The sequence below is a fragment of the Argiope bruennichi genome, chromosome 3, assembly GCF_947563725.1.
Source record: "Argiope bruennichi chromosome 3, qqArgBrue1.1, whole genome shotgun sequence".
Classification (NCBI taxonomy): Eukaryota; Metazoa; Arthropoda; class Arachnida; order Araneae; family Araneidae; genus Argiope; species Argiope bruennichi.
In genome coordinates this window covers 119,354,819-119,373,022 of record NC_079153.1, presented here as the reverse complement: position 1 = coordinate 119,373,022, position 18,204 = coordinate 119,354,819, and the positions used below count along the sequence as shown (strand labels likewise).

General features: G+C 32.3%; 1 protein-coding gene across 1 annotated transcript in view; it reads left to right on the top strand.

The window, feature by feature from the left end:
* The window catches only part of LOC129963589 (pendrin-like), a 75,365-nt gene that overhangs the window by 44,114 nt on the left and 13,047 nt on the right, over window positions 1-18,204 (top strand). Inside the window, exons 2-6 of the mRNA XM_056078056.1 lie at window positions 2,975-3,080; window positions 3,176-3,344; window positions 6,530-6,640; window positions 8,933-9,141; window positions 12,148-12,312. Coding sequence (XP_055934031.1) covers window positions 2,975-3,080; window positions 3,176-3,344; window positions 6,530-6,640; window positions 8,933-9,141; window positions 12,148-12,312 — 760 coding nt within the window. The remainder of the gene's footprint in view (window positions 1-2,974; window positions 3,081-3,175; window positions 3,345-6,529; window positions 6,641-8,932; window positions 9,142-12,147; window positions 12,313-18,204) is intronic.

The window sequence follows — 18,204 nt, the reverse complement described above, 5'->3', positions numbered from 1 at the left end:
ATATTTAATAATTAATTTGAAGTCATTTTTAATGCATCTACACTTTTTTAATTAAACCATTTTCTTAAACTGCCAAATTATCATTTTTTGAAAGAATTTCACCGAATTCAATTTAGTAAATATCACTGCAAGTATTAGAAGTTCCAGCAATATTTTAGTATTATGAACTCATATCTCAACATTGAAAGAAAATGTAGTATTTTTACTATAGTTTAAAATCTAGTTTATGTTAAAACCTTCTGGAAGCCAAAGATTATCATCTTGAAAAATTACTTTCAAAGATTTAAATTGAAATAGTTCAGCATGAAAACAAAAACGAGTATTACAACAGACTAAACGTGCGTTTCAAAGTTCGCATTATTATTCCAAAACTTCATCTTTTACCTGTACTTGGTGTTTTTTTTCCGCAATATTCTTATTTTATTTCATTTTTAATCAGGTGATGCCAACAGCTCTAGTATCGCAACTTTTAAACTGATAAGCAACCTATTCTTCGCAAATCTCTCTTATCTTTCCGGACTTAAAAGATCTCTTGCGTAAAAATAACGCCAGATAGAGTAGGTAGATAACGAAAACATGAATATCAAGAACACATTCGTGAATATTTATCCTCCACATTTTTTTTATTTTGATGCCGTTCTTTTTCTTGGGTGCTCAGTGCAGATTTCTGACCGGGCTAGAATAGTTTTTATTTCTGGTAAATGCTGTTTTGAGCACTTTCGTGTTACTAAGCTTATCAAACTTGAAATGCCACAAATGTCAATAATTTACGTTTTGAAAGAAGCTTTATACATTAGAAAATCTAGAGTTAAATATTTTATACTGTTTCGTAATAAATATTTTAATAATAAACGAAATTTGTTGTTTCTAGAAAACTGACGTTGCCAGTTTCTTTTCTGGAAGAAATTAAAGGATGTTCTAACAGGATTCTGTTTTTGTAGTTTAACCACAAGAAATCAAGAACGAAATGTACCTCAAATTTCAATCATCTTTTTATTGATGACTTTTAAATCTCAGATATTAAGATAAATTTGTTGGAACCAGTTTTAAATGCAATATTTTAAATTTATTGCTTAGTCTCTTTGAAGCATATTTTTTCATTGTCGCTATCAAATTCAATTGTAAAAATAGTAAAATTCCATTTTAAGTTAATACATTTTTCGAATTAATTCTTGCAATATTTTTTTTATTCTTTGTATTGATTTAAATATTTAATTAAAATAATAATTTCTAATATTAAAGTTTCGTGGTCTTTTATTCTACTTAAAAAACAATTCGATTGTTCAGTGAAAGAACTGATTAAATTGATTCTGAAACAACTTTTAAAGCAAGGATTATGAAATTTTTTTAGAAAGAGATCTAAAAGAAATTAACGAATAACATAATTTGTTCTAACGATTAATTAAAAATAGTTTTGTTTTAAAAATTCTGTACTGCTAATATGATGAATGAATTGTGACTGCATTTCCAAAATCTATTATTTGTTATAAATAAAACGTTCTGCTATAAAAACAGTGAGCCTAGTACCTATAAAATGTCTCTATTAAACTAGTCAAAGGGCCGATGAAATTCCTAAGCTGGACGTAATTTGTCTATCACAATTTTAAAGTAATAGTTAGATAATGAAGAAAATTAAACCAAATCTATGGGAATTAAAAAATAACTATCTTTATTTGAATGATATTATTGTTTCTCTAAAAATAAGTTCATCAAGTCTTTTTGAATAAATACATCACTAACGAACTATGTATGTCTATAAAAGAACTGGTGCAGACTTGCTAAAGTAGTTTAACATTTTGTAGCGTATTAACGTACTTTGATTCCGATTGTCAAATTGCCAGTTACATTTGCTACTTCGAATGACATTTGTTATAATTATTATCATGAATTTACGTATGTTTCACTTCTATTCGGTATGCTACATGAACCTAAAATTTTTCGCAGCAATTCCTCTCTATGTTTACCTATTCTATTTTCCATTCAGAAGTTCCTAAAAGAAACTGCATATTTTTTGAACATATTGTTTTTGTATTAAGACATAAATTGCAGCAGAAATAAGTAATATCCACATCAGACACATATAAAAATCATCTGACAAATAAAAAAATAAAACATTGCAATTATTGCTTTCAATAGAATGAGAAATAATATAGAAGTAAACTGAAAATTCTAATAATTATTTATCTTTACGAGAGATATTCATATATTCATTCGGATTATTAAAATTATTATTGTTGTTTAGAGCGAGAAAAAATTTTCCTGCTATTATGAAAATAGGAAAACGCATAAACGTGTGCGCAGAATTCATCTCGTTTTATTTCCTTCTTTTAGTATTCTTATTATTTGCAAATAACATGCTGTATCCACATCAAAAAAGTAATTTAATTTGTAATTCTTGAATTCTTTAAATTTCATTTCTCTTTGGTTAGTGAGTATTTTAAAGAGGATTAGGAAGGTTGTCTATATCATATTCTTCCGAATATTTATAAAAGAATTAACCTAACATTTTCTGTGTGTTTGCACTAGACTTTCAGACTGATTGTAAGTGGCTTTCAGTAAGGAGAGGCTTGATTCCTGTTGTCTGGGAATATTTAACTAATGGCAATATTTTCAAATTCTAGTTTGCTAGTCGCTGTATCTGTTTGACCATTAATCGGATGTCAAATTGAACATAATTGCTATTACAGTGGTGTATAAATAAATGTACAAACATACCAATATACATTTTTTTTTTCTTTTCTTCAAAAGATTGAATCCAATGACTTTTTTTTTTTTATCTCAGTTGCAAAATAAAAGTACAATTTTTTTCCATTTATAATCTATAAAAACAAAATCAATGTCAGACAGACCATAATTATAATGAAAACAAATTTTTACTCTCTTTAGGAAAAACTTTGTAGTCACTATTTATGAATATTTAAAAAAGTAATTACTCAATTTCGACATTCAATATAACTCCATCTTTCTTTTGCAGAAGAGGAGTACCATGCCGCTTCGAGGTGGACAGAGATGCCATGACACAAGTCCTCCTAGATAACATTTCTCCGCCTCTAGGAGGCCTCAATTCCTTTAACGAAAAGGTGAACAAATCTCTATATTTTTCTTTTCTCTATTATTTATCTTACTGGCGAAAAGAATTTAATCTGAATTGTTTTGGGACGTTTTCCTTCTATAGGTCCAGGCAGCTTTCCGGAACAATGTGACGGTGTCATGTGCGTGCATAGGCAACTTCCTACAGAAAGCTTTCCCCATCCTTAGGTGGCTTCCTGACTACAGTATTAAGAATGATTTATTCTTGGATGTGTTGACTGGAATCACACTCCTTATCTTACATGTTCCACAAGGTATCACTGCTTTATGAATACTTTTTTTTTATTTCAGTAGGCTTAATTAATTACAAAGATATACGATTCTACAATGGTCAGTCAGAGAGTACCGCATATTCTACAGCAATGTCAAGCAGTAGAAAAATGCAATTCTATAATTGGTCTTTTAATTTTTTCGAAACGTTACTGAATATGTGATCTATTTGCTCTATTGCATTGTAACTATATTCTTTCTCGTAATACAAATGTACATTTATAAGGCTCTTGAAGTGGAACTTTACGACAGTGATATAGCAACCGGACCTGCAAGCTAAAGCCCTTTCTGACAGCCCTGCGTGCCTTTAGTCCAACGCCTTTTTTTTTTTTCTCCTCTTTCCCTTCACTTTTGACTTTCCAGGGGTTTTTTGATGCCGTTCATTTTACCGACAGTTTGCGAGAAGCTCCCGATCGACGTCCACAGGTGAGAGTGGCCCTATAATGGGTCAAATGACAGATTTACGACCATATCCGTAAAGGTAACGGGCCGTGAAAATGCGGCTTAAGAATAGATGTTCAGGCAGCAGCTGTCGGGAACCCCTTGGGGAGAAAACATCTGTACATTTGTGCCACATTTTAATGAGAAGCATCGTGAAGACTGTAAAAATAATATCATACTCCATATCATATTGCACATCCTAAACCATTTGTGGCAATTAGGAACAAAAAAGTCGTATTATAATTTGGGCATCGATTATTTTTGCTACGACATTGCGTTACGTCACTTTTTTTTTTTTTTTTTATTCAATGTGTTCTATATCATCAAGAAATTGTTTCCTGATCATGCCTTCTAACATTCACATTTAGATACTGCTAAAACGGAATTTTATGGGAATAGAAGCGTCAGTGTCCAATTCGATCAGTATTCTGAATTATAAAATATACATGTGATATTGCGTTAACTTAATGCATCTTGTCAATTGCCTGTAACTCCGGCATTTTTATTCATAAAATAATGTTGTAATTAATCTAAGTACAAACAATATATATTTTTAAGTCGTTCCATAGTGCTGAAAGTTATTATTCATCTTGTGATTTTAAACAAATGTCGCCGAGAATTTGTTGCATTATCAGACAAATCGCCTCTGATATTTTTAATTGACCTGCTTCTACTCGGAATTCCCTAGAGAATTCAAACATGCCTCAAGACATAGTAGGTATTCATGGTGATTTATCAGAAACAACAATTAATAAATATTATATATAGGTAAGAAGGTAAATGGTCAATATTTTCACCAACAAAATGTTATTTTTTAGCGATTGCCATTACCAAGCTACAATGAATTTTGTGTAATTTTCAATCTACATTTTACGGCGAAGATATTATTTTAAAAATTACAATATATCGACAGATTTTAAATTTTAAATTGTTTTTAGAATTTTTCCAAATAATGTCTTTTTTTTTTTTTTTTTTGCCGGATTGTTAGTATTTGAGCAGCAAAACCTCCATGTAATTTATAATATGATAAAAATCTAATTTATGATGCTTTTTCATAAATTACATGCATAGGTTTTAAGTACATTTATTCTGTTGTCATTCGAATGCCATATTAATTTTGTGACATTTATGCAACTTCACGTTTTCTTACTTCCTCACATACGAAGCGCACAAAGAGTAACTGTAACTGTGCACTGTAATGGTCAAAAATTTCAAATTGAGAGTTTAGTGAATCTCTACTTTCTGACTCAAAAAAACATATTTTTGGAGTTGAACCTGTGAAAATGATAAATTAAAAACGTTTGAGCTAGACAAATAAAATTTATTTCTTATGTGTTTCTTTTGTACCGAATTTGGCTATTTCTGACAAATTTTAAACGAAATCTATTTAGAGGGAATGTGTTTTTACTGAACGGGTAAGGTGTACACAATAACTACAAAATGTAATTGGAGCCGGAATAGCCTGGTTGGTAGGGCGTTGGATTCGCGTCCCTTGGGTTACGAGTTCGAACCCCGCCGGCCGAAGACTCTCCGTGTGTAGTAGTGGTTGGCGCACTTATAAATCTGTCGTGGTCACAAAGTCCTCCATGTCGAGAGTAATATACCACTGGGGGTACTAGATCAGGGGTGATCGTCCTCTGATTCAGGTCTAAATTACGATATGTGGATGAGTGAATGAAAAGCTTGAAGGAATTCCGCCCCATAAAAAAAGGGGTTGAGACGTGTGTGTAGCTGTCGTACGCTTGGTCCTAGATGGCGCCAATTTAAAAAACAAGAGACGCACCCTTGGCTTAAAATCATTGACTTCTCAAGTCAGTGAGTGACAAATGCCATTAGAAACAACAGCAACATTTCTTGTATGTGTGCGTGCGTGCGCGCGCGCCTGTGTGTGTGTGTTTTACCGAATTTCGATATTTCTGACAAATTTTAAATGAAATCTATTCAGAGAGAGAGAGAGAGTGCGTGCGTGTGTTTTACTACACGAGTGAAGTGAACTAACTACAATACGCAAAAGGCTAGGTAGATAAAATTGTACATAGGTTTGTCATCTAATCTGTAATTTTATGTATGAAATTTTAAAGAAATTCAACAAAGTCTTGACCTAATGTTGGATCTGTTGTTACGCGAGTATGTGAACGAGATAATATAAAAATGCAGTGACTTAGATAAATAAAATTTGGTACATAGTTTTAGCTTTTTATCAAATTTTGAACCAAATTTGTCAAAAGGTGGTTGACTGTTGGTCTGTATTTTTTCATGAACATTAAAATGATTAGTAAAAAAAATGCAATTGGCTGAATAATGAAATCTATGTGGTCTTGTTATAAATTTTTTGTGTAAATTGATAAAATGTTTGCCAAATTTTGGTTTTAATCGCCGTGTGCTTATTCCATTTTCTTTAATATGCTACGAAATGCATGCTGACACACTGCTGATTTTGTTTTATTTTTTATAAATTATTTTATATCCTTTATTTTTTAGTTTTTAGTTTTAAATTTTCTGCCTAACTCATATCAGATCTTATGAGATTCTAACATATTGAAAGGTCTTTTATTTCATAAGATTACTTTTTTGGTTTCCTTATAATATAAGTACTCACTGCCAAAAACATTTCTGACCGAAGATATAGAAGAATTTCTTTTACATTTTAAGTATTTTTTTACTTAAATATTTATTATTATCTGTGTTTATTTATAGTTTCCCATGTCTAATATTTTCCATCTTTTAGGCATGGCCTATGCGCAGCTAGCATCAGTTTCTCCAATATATGGATTATACACTTCTTTTTACCCAGTTCTAATATATATCTTATTAGGTACATCTAAACACGTTTCTATAGGTACGTATAATTCTATCACTAATTTTTTAAATTTTATTTAGCATTGATGTTTAGAAGAAATATTCTTGCTTACCATAAAACTATAAAATGGAATGTCAAACATTTCAGATGAATAAACCGGATTTCGGTATATGTTAAATATAATCCGCCTGTAATTATCAAGAAAGGCAAGAAGTGTTCGATTCTTTTTCGATATTTGTAATAACAATAAAGAACGTCCATATGCATTCTAATTAAAGAATAATCAAATAAATTAGAGTATAAATGAATAATAATCAAAGAAATTCAGATTGAATAATATATGCTCGGAACCAGAACCGAAATAAAACAAAAAGTCACAAATTCTTATGACGCTAAAGTTCTTTCGGTTCATTGACGTTTGTTTTATCCAACTTACAAAGTAATATTTACAAGATGGATCCAATCTCTAAATCATGTGATGTGATATGCAGGATACAAAAAATCGTTTAAATTGCTTTATAGGGCGGGTTGCTGAACTCAAAGCTTACCAATCTAACGCATAATCGCCTCTTAAATAACAAATGTTCAGAAAAAAAATTTTGGATTTTTTTTAACTAAAAAAATCCATCGATTTTTTTTTCACTTATCTTGTGTGAAATATGATCCAAAATTATATTTTTACCATATATTAAAATTAAAATTCCCAATTTTTCACTTATATTAATTTTATTTCTCTCATAGATTTTAAACTCATCTTATAAAATCAATTTGTATTGTTTTCATTATTGCGCTTGTACAAACGCTTTACAACGATATTTAATTTCTGTGTGCACACTATCATTGCAATGTAGTTGCAGTGATTTATTGAAATAATCTAAAGACTACAGAACATTATCGTGCTATGACACTTCGGTTTAGTGGTTCAAATCACTCTTATGATACCATTACTAAAGTGAAGCTTTTTAAAGCTAGGGCAAAATCATGATTCAACCAATAAATTTAACTATTACTTTCCTTTTATTTAGCGATGATCAGGATACGTCGTTAATTTGATGACAATTGAAAAATTAACATGTTTCATTGTGTAAATCACTTCTCTAATTTGTTTGCTTTGTAATATTTTTCGACATATGAAAGTCATGTCATTGTTATCTATGCCATAATGTCAAGAATGCCTACAGAATGCAGTGATTCACATTAAAATGTGCTTAAAAAATGAATAAAAGGGTGAGATTTTGTTTTTTCAATGAAAATAGGGACATGGCATAATTTACAATGCAACAATTTCAAGGTTATCATTTTAATGTGGTAACGAACAAATGGATTACAGATAATTGCAGATAATTGCTTTTTACACATGTGTATTCCAGAAGGCATATCGTATGCTCGAAACAATGATTTCCAAAAGAATATTTTTTAACGTCAACATTACAATTCGTTTAACTTATGCATTTTTCGTTTTGTTTTTTAATATAAAAACAGTTGCTTTAAATACCTGATTTAATTAAGATTAAATTTAATATGATGCCAAACCATTATATACTTTTATATTATTACCATAAATATTATCATACACTAAATTACGCCACTAAATATCACTCGTATATTAAATATTTATATTTAAAATATTGTTATTCATAAGGTATTACTCTAAATAAAGCTGTTAACTTTTATGCTTATGCCGGATTTACACTCAGCCAGTTCTAAGACGGCCAGTAGTTAGCGCATGCGTAGAAAGGCTGAAAAATGCAGCTCGGCCGATGGCAAGTAATTGCCCCAACGGGACAACAACGTACCGCTGTATTGCATTTTTCTCTTACAACGCATGCGTTTGTAGAATTTGGTGGGGGGGGGGGGGTGGCATTTAAAAATTGATCACTTATCATCGAACAATTCCGACATATTTTACTCTTTGTTTCTTCTGATGCGAGGTTGTGTTTTTTTCTCATTTTATTTATCATTTCTTTTCTATAGTTTTAAGTATGTTGACCTTTTTTTTTATTTTACCATGTTTTTTATCATTTATCTTTGTATAAATATCCATCATTTTAATACAATACGCAGTGAAAAAGAAAAATTCAGAGATGCCAAAACGGCAATTTATGGCCAAGCATGGAATGCCTGAATCTATGTAATGAAATTGTGGCAAACATAAATCGGTCCTTTTCTGCGCATGCGTTGCCTACTGGCCGTCTTATAACTGCCCGAGTGTAAACCCGGCATTATACTAAATGTGTCATATTTCTTCAAATTTCAAATGTTAATAAAATGCTGATAATTGGCTCTGAAATTTATTTAATTTATTGTTTAAATATCCTCTTTTTTTTACAGGAACGTTTGCAATATCGAGTCTTCTGGCTGGCACAGAAGTCGATTTTATCCATCAGCAAGAAAATATGACATACAAGGTAGCGCTAGATCATAGGGCGTCTACGTTTAACATATCGGCAAACGGAACCTTGCCGATAGATGAGCTTCCTATGGTTCACGAAAAAATTCACATTGCCATGATCCTGACTTTCATGGTCGGGATACTTCAGGTCAGGAGATCTGCCATTTTATTAATCTAATTCTGAATATTTTATTTTCCCCTCTTTGAATTGCTGAAATTTGACATGGTTTTCTTACAATTGAGGTTTCGCGACATAAAATGTGCCTTTTTGTCGGAAAATAGATGGACGATTGATTAAATCTTTAAAGATATATATAATAATTATTAAATTAATCTACTTACGGTTTTTTATATTGAAAATTAGGGTATAATTTCTTAACATATATATTTTTTTCAAATTTCTTAATATAGATAAACAAATATTTCCATTTGATTTTTTTTTACTATTAATATGTGATTACGTTAAGGATGAATTTTTTGAAAAACGTTCGAAAATAGTTATATATTGAATATTTGCATAAAAAAAGATTGAAAAAACATCTATGAAACCAAGTTTATCAGTTAAATGATAAATGAAACCAAGTTTATCAGTTTATTAAAAAATTGAAAAAAAAGGGCTTTTTTGGCTAAAAAAAGATACAAAGCAAAAAATCTTGTTTAGAGGTGTATTAAATGATTTACTTAAAATTTTGCAGAAAGCATAAAGAATACTTTTCTAGTTTTCCGAAACAAAAACTTAAGCTATATATCTATCCATTCTTTAAATATTGGACATCAACAGATAAATAACGCGAAATTCACAAATTTTTTCACACTGTGAAGCATCAAAACAATATGAAATATTTTTAAATGAATGGATCACTTATTTTATGGTTTAGAAACTGCAGAACATATTGAAAAATTATCATGCCATATTTTAACAAAATCTTCATTCGATTTTAATTTATTGGGTTTTTTTCATAATTTTTATTAGTGATTAGTATTTGGGAAAATAGCATCTAAAGATGTAAAATAACATTAAAAACATATGTAAATGAAAATATAAAAATCAGTGTTTCTTCCCAAAAAATAGACTTTGAGATAAAATTCTAACGGTCTTATAAAGAAACAGTTTAAACAGCGAAAATATTAAATAATAATTTAAAAAATCACGATTTCGCAAAAAAACGACTTTTAACCGTAGTCTCCTACCTTAACTGTAACATCCTAATTTGCCAAAGTATTGGACAAAATTTATAATTTAAGTAGCCTTTGTTTCAACAAAATTTTTAAAAACATACTAATTTGTCAGTAGTTTATAAAATATCGCGAAAAGTTCGTTCGTTGATATGAAATATTTTAAGTTTTCGTAACCCTTTTGAAGTAATATTTTTTTAAATTTTCACCATTTACAATACTTTTAATAATGACGTTATTATTGAGAAGCAGATTACTTGATAATACATCTATTATAGTGCAGTTACTTCATAAGAATAATTAATATTTATTAATTTATTCTGTAATTATTAAAATTTGGTAAAACTGAATAAATGATTTTGTAAGTTAATTTTAGTAAGGTTCCTAATTTTATTCTTAGACTAGTCTTGAAAATGGTAATTTAAACAGATCAGCATTAATTTGAAAGAATCAAATTTAGAATTTAAATTAGAAATAATCACATTGAGTGATTTTACTAAACTTTGTAATTATAGTTCATGAAAAGTAACGGATTGCTGTAAACAAATACCAAATTTCCATAGGTGAATGGTTCATTCAGGATATCGAGGATCCCCAAACTATGGATCTCATGTCAATTTTTAGTGGGTCGTGACAGGTTTTGAATGTATTTACATTCTTCAACAATTTTTTTAATGTGATGTGGTTACCTACACGCGCAACACACAAACAAGTGGCTCGTTTCGAATGACAAAAAATGACAAAACAATTGCATTTTTAACATGTGGATGATGCATATATGAAGAATCAACTATTTGCAACCGTACTTTTGTCGAGTCGTTTATTGCTCTAACTTGCAACTTTGCCTAAGATTACGTTTTCCTGCAAAACCCATCTAATCAAAACTCTTTTTTGCTATGATTATTCAATTCAGTTTGTCATAGGCATTAATTTTGAAGCGGTAAATTTATTATACAAAATAATAGTTTATTTTTTCACCAAATTTCCTTTTTTGATGCCTAAAACCTATTTCAGAAAGAACGTGGGCTGTCCATCAAGCACTACTCCTGTAAAATATACAGTATATGCAGAGATAAATATAAATTCATTTCTAAAACATGGATAACAATGTTTAAAAGGTTCGGAATACATGCGGTATATTACAAATATGAATATTTAATGTAATCGTTGATGGTTTTAAGAATCTTAGGTAGTACACATTTTGTGGTTATCTTTTAATAATATGATCAATTTATTATGCATTTTTGACACATTAATATAGTAATAATTAATATTTTTGAAACATTCGATAATGTTATAGGATATTAATATTTTATATAATCTGTAATAGATTTATGTACTTCGAGGCTTCAGGCGCAATGTATTTTGGGATCCATTTTTTTTATAATATAATCATTTATGTTTCACATTTTTGCCCGTTTCAACATGCTTATAGGCTTACTTCAGGCTGATATTTTTTGTTGTATTAACTTTGTGAATTTATGTGAGTTTTCGTTTATCTATTCATGACTCGGCATCCACGTCTGTACACAATATAATTGAAGCAGTCCAGTCTTATAAATATTTTAATAAATAGATTAACGTATTGAAACATGTCGAAATCTAACCAATTGTATTTGATCAAGTGTTAATATTACCCTAAAATTTTGCTATTCATAGACTTCGCATTTTTTATAAATTTATTTGCCAACTATTAAAATAACGATTTTTAAATGCCGTGTTGGTAGCCTCCTCTTAACCTAGCGGCCCTAATTATCTGCCATAATCTCTTCAGTTGAATATCCATTATTGAAAATAGTTTAAAATGTAATGTTCTGCATACATTCCTCAGAAATACATAGTGGATAATGGCACCATATGGAAATTGGACAACTCTTTTGCCACATAAATAGAATGATATCATCTCATGAATAAAAAGATGTTTTGTTCCATCTTGATATCCATTGAGAATATTAAACAAGTGCCTTTTTCTCCACAGACAGCTATGGGGCTGTGCCGCATGGGCTACCTCACCTCTTTCATGTCCGATGAAATGATCAGCGCCTTCATCACGGGGACTGTCATCCACATCCTTACTAGTCAAATCAAACCAATCACAGGAGCGAACGTCATGAAGCATGCTGGACCTTTTAACGTTATTTTGGTAAGGTAATCTTCGCGCTTATAATCATTCATTTTTAAATGTCCCTTTTCTTCCTTTTTTTAAAGACGTGCTCAGTGTTCTTTTCTCGGAATGGTTATCCACTCTGAGTTAGGCATCTCGAATGAATATTTATTACTGACATTCAGAGAAATTTGTAAGCCTGTAAGATTATGGATTTCTGGATGGATTCTTTAATCCTTTCTCTACTGACCCGACCTGCCAGGTGTGGAATTCTATACTTGTGAGTCCATTTTTATTTCAATTGACGGGTGTTGAATGTAAAGTGAAGAAATCCTTGGTGATAATTCGTTTTACATCATACATCCTTCGTTTGAAATATAAACTGGCTTTCCAGGATAGAATTTGCACGGCCGATTGGGCCTAATCATTAATGGAAGGGTTAAGTGAAAATAGGTTATGCGATATTTAAAATTGGTTTTGCAAAATCATATGAAAATTTATAACATATTTTCGAGAATTGTCAATGTCATGTATGCCAGGTAGACCGAGAGACGATACGATTCGTTTTACATACACGCAAAGAACATTTATTAGTATTAAGATGCACAGGCACGAACGAGCATAACAACAACTACACCGAACAAGTACAATACGAAGAACTACGGAACTCAAAAAGGTAAATTAAACACGCGCACGTCACACAGCCTGGAAGGTTCTCTCATCTGGCTGTTGCCAGATACATAACAGTTCCTTTCTCTAATCTGGCTGTTGCCAGATACATAACAGCTCCTCCCCGACAAAATATAGAGTCACAGGTGGAGTCTCTCTGGAGGTCTCCTGATTCGGTTTGAGCGTCGGAGTGGCACATCAGTTTTCGGCTTTCCGGAAGCGTCTGGTACAGGGCCAGGTGGCATATCATCACTTGGAGTGGCAGATACAGGTACATCCTTAGGTTCAGGGACAACTTCAGGTACAGGTGCAGACGGTTCCGATTCAGCAACATCATCGGATACTGGCTCATCTGGAAAATTCAATTCTTTATCGTAAATTGGAATTTTAGTAGCAGCTTGGGATAATTCAATCGACTTCCCACATTTCCTTATTTGATCTACGTGTCTCTTCCAAATTTCAGTTCCAACTTGTATGCTATAACTCAAAGTTCCATCTCGGTTTATAATTGTTCCAATTCTCCATTTGTTAGGTCCGGAATAATTTCTTACGGCTACTTTCTCCCCTTCCTGAAACTCACGCAAGATAGATTCTGTGTCAAGTCTCGAACTCTGTTTCTGAACAACTTTGTCTCTCAAATTTGGTTTAAAAAGATCAAGCCAATACATCTCTTCAAAAACAAGGCACTCGGAGTTTCTCCCGTGAGGGAATGTGGAGTTATTCTATACTGTAATAAAAATCTTTGTAATTTCACATTTAGATCTCCAGAATCACCTCTACTCGATTTCAACGAAGCTTTGAACAACTGCACATTTCTTTCTGCCTGTCCGTTCGTAGCAGGATGGTAAGGTGCTGAAGTTATATGTTTAATATTATTCAGTTTCAAAAAATGTCGAAATTCGTAACTAGTAAAACTTGCGCCGTTGTCACTAACCAAAGTTAAGGGAATTCCATAATGAGCAAAAAGAATACGAAGATGATGAATTGTAAAACTAGCTGTAATATTTTTCATTGGAATGACTTCTATCCACTTCGAATATGCATCAGAGACTACAAAAAACATTTTCCCTATAAAAGGACCAGCGTAGTCAACGTGTACCCTTTGCCAAGGTCCATTTGGCCATTCCCACGGATGTCGATTTATCCTTGCTGGTTCTTTCCTCGTTGCGATACAAGCTGAACAGTTCTGAACAAAATTGGCTATACTGGCATCAATACCTTTCCAATAGCAGTAGCTTCTAGCTAAGGCCTTCATTTTGACAATTCCAGGATGTCCAACATGAAGTTCTTCCAAAACTTGATTCTGGTACTTTTCAGGAATGCATACTCTATGACCATACATTATGCAACCATTTTGCAATGAAAATTCAGATTCTCTACCTTTCCAAGGCACAGGTAATTCAGTTCCAGATTTTAAACTTTCATACAGTTCGAACAATTTCCTATCAGTTTTAGTAGCTCTAGCTATGTCGGTTGCTGTAACAGGCATTAATTCAACTTGCGAAATATTTGTCACGTCTGCTTCAGTCAAGTACTCACAGTCCTTGTCAACTGTTAGTGGTAACCGTGAAAGTGCATCGGCATTGCCATGATTCTTTGTGTTTCGATACTTTATTGTATAACTGAATGCTTGGAGAAAAAGTGCATAATGAACCATTCGTGTTGCTGATAGACATGGTAAACTACCATTAGGTGCGAAAATTGATACTAGGGGTTTATGATCGGTTACGAGATCAAAATGTCGACCAAATAAATATTGATAAAATCTCTTTACTCCCCATACGATACTCAATGCTTCTTTGTCTATCTGCGAATAATTACGTTCCGTTTTAGTCAAAGACCTTGATGCAAACATGGCTGGTTTTTCCGAACCATCTGGCATAATGTGATTTAAAACTGCTCCTATTCCAACTGGTGATGCATCAGTTTGTAATACAAGAGGTAACTTAGGATCATAATAGCATAAAATTCGGTCTGAAGCAATTTCTTGTTTCAATGCCTTGAAAGCTTTTTCACATTCTGCAGTCCACAAAAATTTAGTACCTTTCTGCAGTAAATTATTGAAAGGAGCGACACGAGTAGATAAGTTGGGAATAAATTTTCCGTAGTAATTGACTAAACCCAAAAAACTCTTCAAATCAGATACAGTTTTTGGAACTGGTACCTTCGTAATTGCATCGATTTTTTTCTTGTGTTTTGTGGAGGCCGAATTTATCAATTGTATGACCACAATAATTCACAGATTTCTTAAAAAATTCACTTTTCCGCTTATTTACTCTGAGACCATATTCTTCTAGTCTCTGTAGTACTAATTCTAACCTTTCAAAATGCTCTTGATCATTTCTCCCCGTTACGGTAATATCGTCTAAAAATATGTGTACCCCCGCGATGCCTGATAAAACTTGTTCAATGGCTCTCTGCCACACTGCCGGAGCTAAGGCTATACCATAATTCATTCTCTTGTAACGGAACAAACCCTTGTGAGTATTGATCGTCAATAGATGTCGGTCCCGCTCATCAACTAACATTTGAAGGTATGCCTCAGATAAGTCGATTTTAGTAAAGAACTCCCCTCCTGACAGTTCAGCAAAAATGTCCTCGATACGGGGTAAAGGATACTGCTCAATTTTTAGTACCGGGTTGATAGTCACCTTATAATCACCACAGATCCGTAGGTTCCCATTCTGTTTGATAACAGGAACAATTGGTGTAGCCCACTCACTATATGTCACCGGCTCAATGATGTCTTCTGCAACTAACCTCTTAAGTTCAGTTTCTATTCTTTCTTTTAAAGCAAATGGTACTGGTCGAGGTTTAAAAAATACCGGTTTGTAATTAGGTTTCATTTGAAGACGGCAACAAAACTTTTCCAGTTTCCCGATACCCGGAGAAAAAATTTTCTCATACTTTTGAAGCAAGATATTTAATTTATTGGTTCGAGAATTGCAATTTCCAACCCGAACTGCTTTAATTGAGCTCCAGTCTAATTGGAAATTTCTCAACCATTCACGACCAAAAACTGCGTTTACTTTTGCGTGTACCAAATAAATAGTTTCTGTATTAATTTGATCTTTGTATTGAATTTGCACCACTGCTTGGCCAGCTGATGTTATCATAGAATTATCGAAATTCCTAAGCAATAATTTGGTAGGCTTAATGGCTACATCCGGACAAAGTTTCTTAAATTCATTCACATTCATACAACTAATAGCAGCTCCAGTATCTAATTCAAATAAACATTTATTCCCTTCAACAAAAATTTCTAATAAAATCTTATCCCTTGCATGTCGTGGTGATTTAACGCTATTAATTGGTACAGTTTCAGAACAAGATTCTATTTGTTTAACTGTTTCGTTACGTTTTGAGCGGCAGACTTTTGCCAAATGCCCGTTCTTTAAGCAATTCCTACACTGAGTGTTCTTGTGCTTACATTCGTGAGCTAAATGTTGAGTACTATCACATCTGTAACATTTCCGAGATTTATCAAACTTCTTTTTAGGTTCAGATTTCTTAAATTTAGAAAAATCTTTTTTGATAGTTTTATCTTGCGAACTATGTAATTTTTTTATCGATACCATTTGATTCTGAATTTCACACACATCTCTCTGAGCAGATTCCATTGCGAATGCAATGCTCTTAGCTTTTTCGTATGTTAACTTATCCTCTGATAACAGCTTTTTCTGTATATTTTCGTTTTTGAGACCCATCACCAATTTATCACGAAGCATCGTACTTAAATTGTTCCCAAAGTTACAGTGTATCGACAGTTTTTGTAATTCGGCACAATAATTTGCAATGGACTCACCTTCAAATTGCTTCCTCTTGTAGAAACGAAACCGTTCTGTCATCTCCAGTGGTTTAGGATTCAAATGTTCCGAAAGTAATTTTACGATATCTTGATAAGTCAATTCAGAAGGAATGTTGGGAGTGGCCAGATTCTTGAACAATTTATACGTTGTCGCTCCCATAAGGCTTAAAATAGCAGGGACTTTCATTTTATCTTCGATCCCATTAACAACGAAGTAAGATTCTAAACGTTCCACATAACTGGACCAGTCTTCCACAGACGCATCATAAGATTCAAAACTAATGCTCGAAGATCCCATCCTCGTCGCCAACTCTTTTGTCATGTATGCCAGGTAGACCGAGAGACGATACGATTCGTTTTACATACACGCAAAGAACATTTATTAGTATTAAGATGCACAGGCACGAACGAGCATAACAACAACTACACCGAACAAGTACAATACGAAGAACTACGGAACTCAAAAAGGTAAATTAAACACGCGCACGTCACACAGCCTGGAAGGTTCTCTCATCTGGCTGTTGCCAGATACATAACAGTTCCTTTCTCTAATCTGGCTGTTGCCAGATACATAACAGTCAAAACGTCATTTTTCTTTAAAAAATTAAAACTTAAAACAAAATAAAATCTTTATTCTGCATCTGAAGTCGGATACGAACAGAGGGTGCGATAAACTTAAAGTAGCGCTCTTTACCAGAATGTGTGTCCACACGGGATCGGAGATCTGGAATGCAAATACATTAACATATGGATTTATGGGTGGATTTCTTAAATAAAAAGATTTTATGCAATATTTTTTAAAAGTTTGTCTTGCAAAATCATGCGAAACCCGATAGTATACTATAAAAAGCTTTAAAAACACTATTTTTTTCAAAATTAAAATTAAAAGAAAGGAAAGAATTATTTTGTGTGAGAGACCTGGTTGGAACAGACACTGCGAAAATTTTTTAGCAAAAGCATGGAAAAAGGTAACATGAATAAGGGTAGGGGGGAGTGAACTATTTCGTTGGTAAATTTTTATTTCAGAATGCAAGAGTAGGGGACAAAATGTTCCACCTTTTTTACATTATTTAGGAATCTTATAGACAAGGCAAAATGTTTCTCTTTAGTATTAGAGAGACTATGGTGGCTTATTTGTAAGATTTTGATTTAAGGGCTGGAAGGTAAACATGGAGCCCATATTGTTAAGTTCAAGCAAACTAGCCCAAGATTACAATCTAATCAAGAAACCTATTCAAAGGTTTCTGGAGAAACTCTTTAATTGCGTTTTACTCTTAAGGAATCAGAACTTTATTGATAATTTTATTATATTTATGAAGTAGGTAAGACATTGCAAGGATTAAGATAATTTTTAATTATCCTATGAATCTTATTATCTGTAAATAACGCGGTGCGAAAATCGCTTAAAATTTTTTGTAAGGCAGATCATAAGATGCAATAGCTTGGAGGTAAAA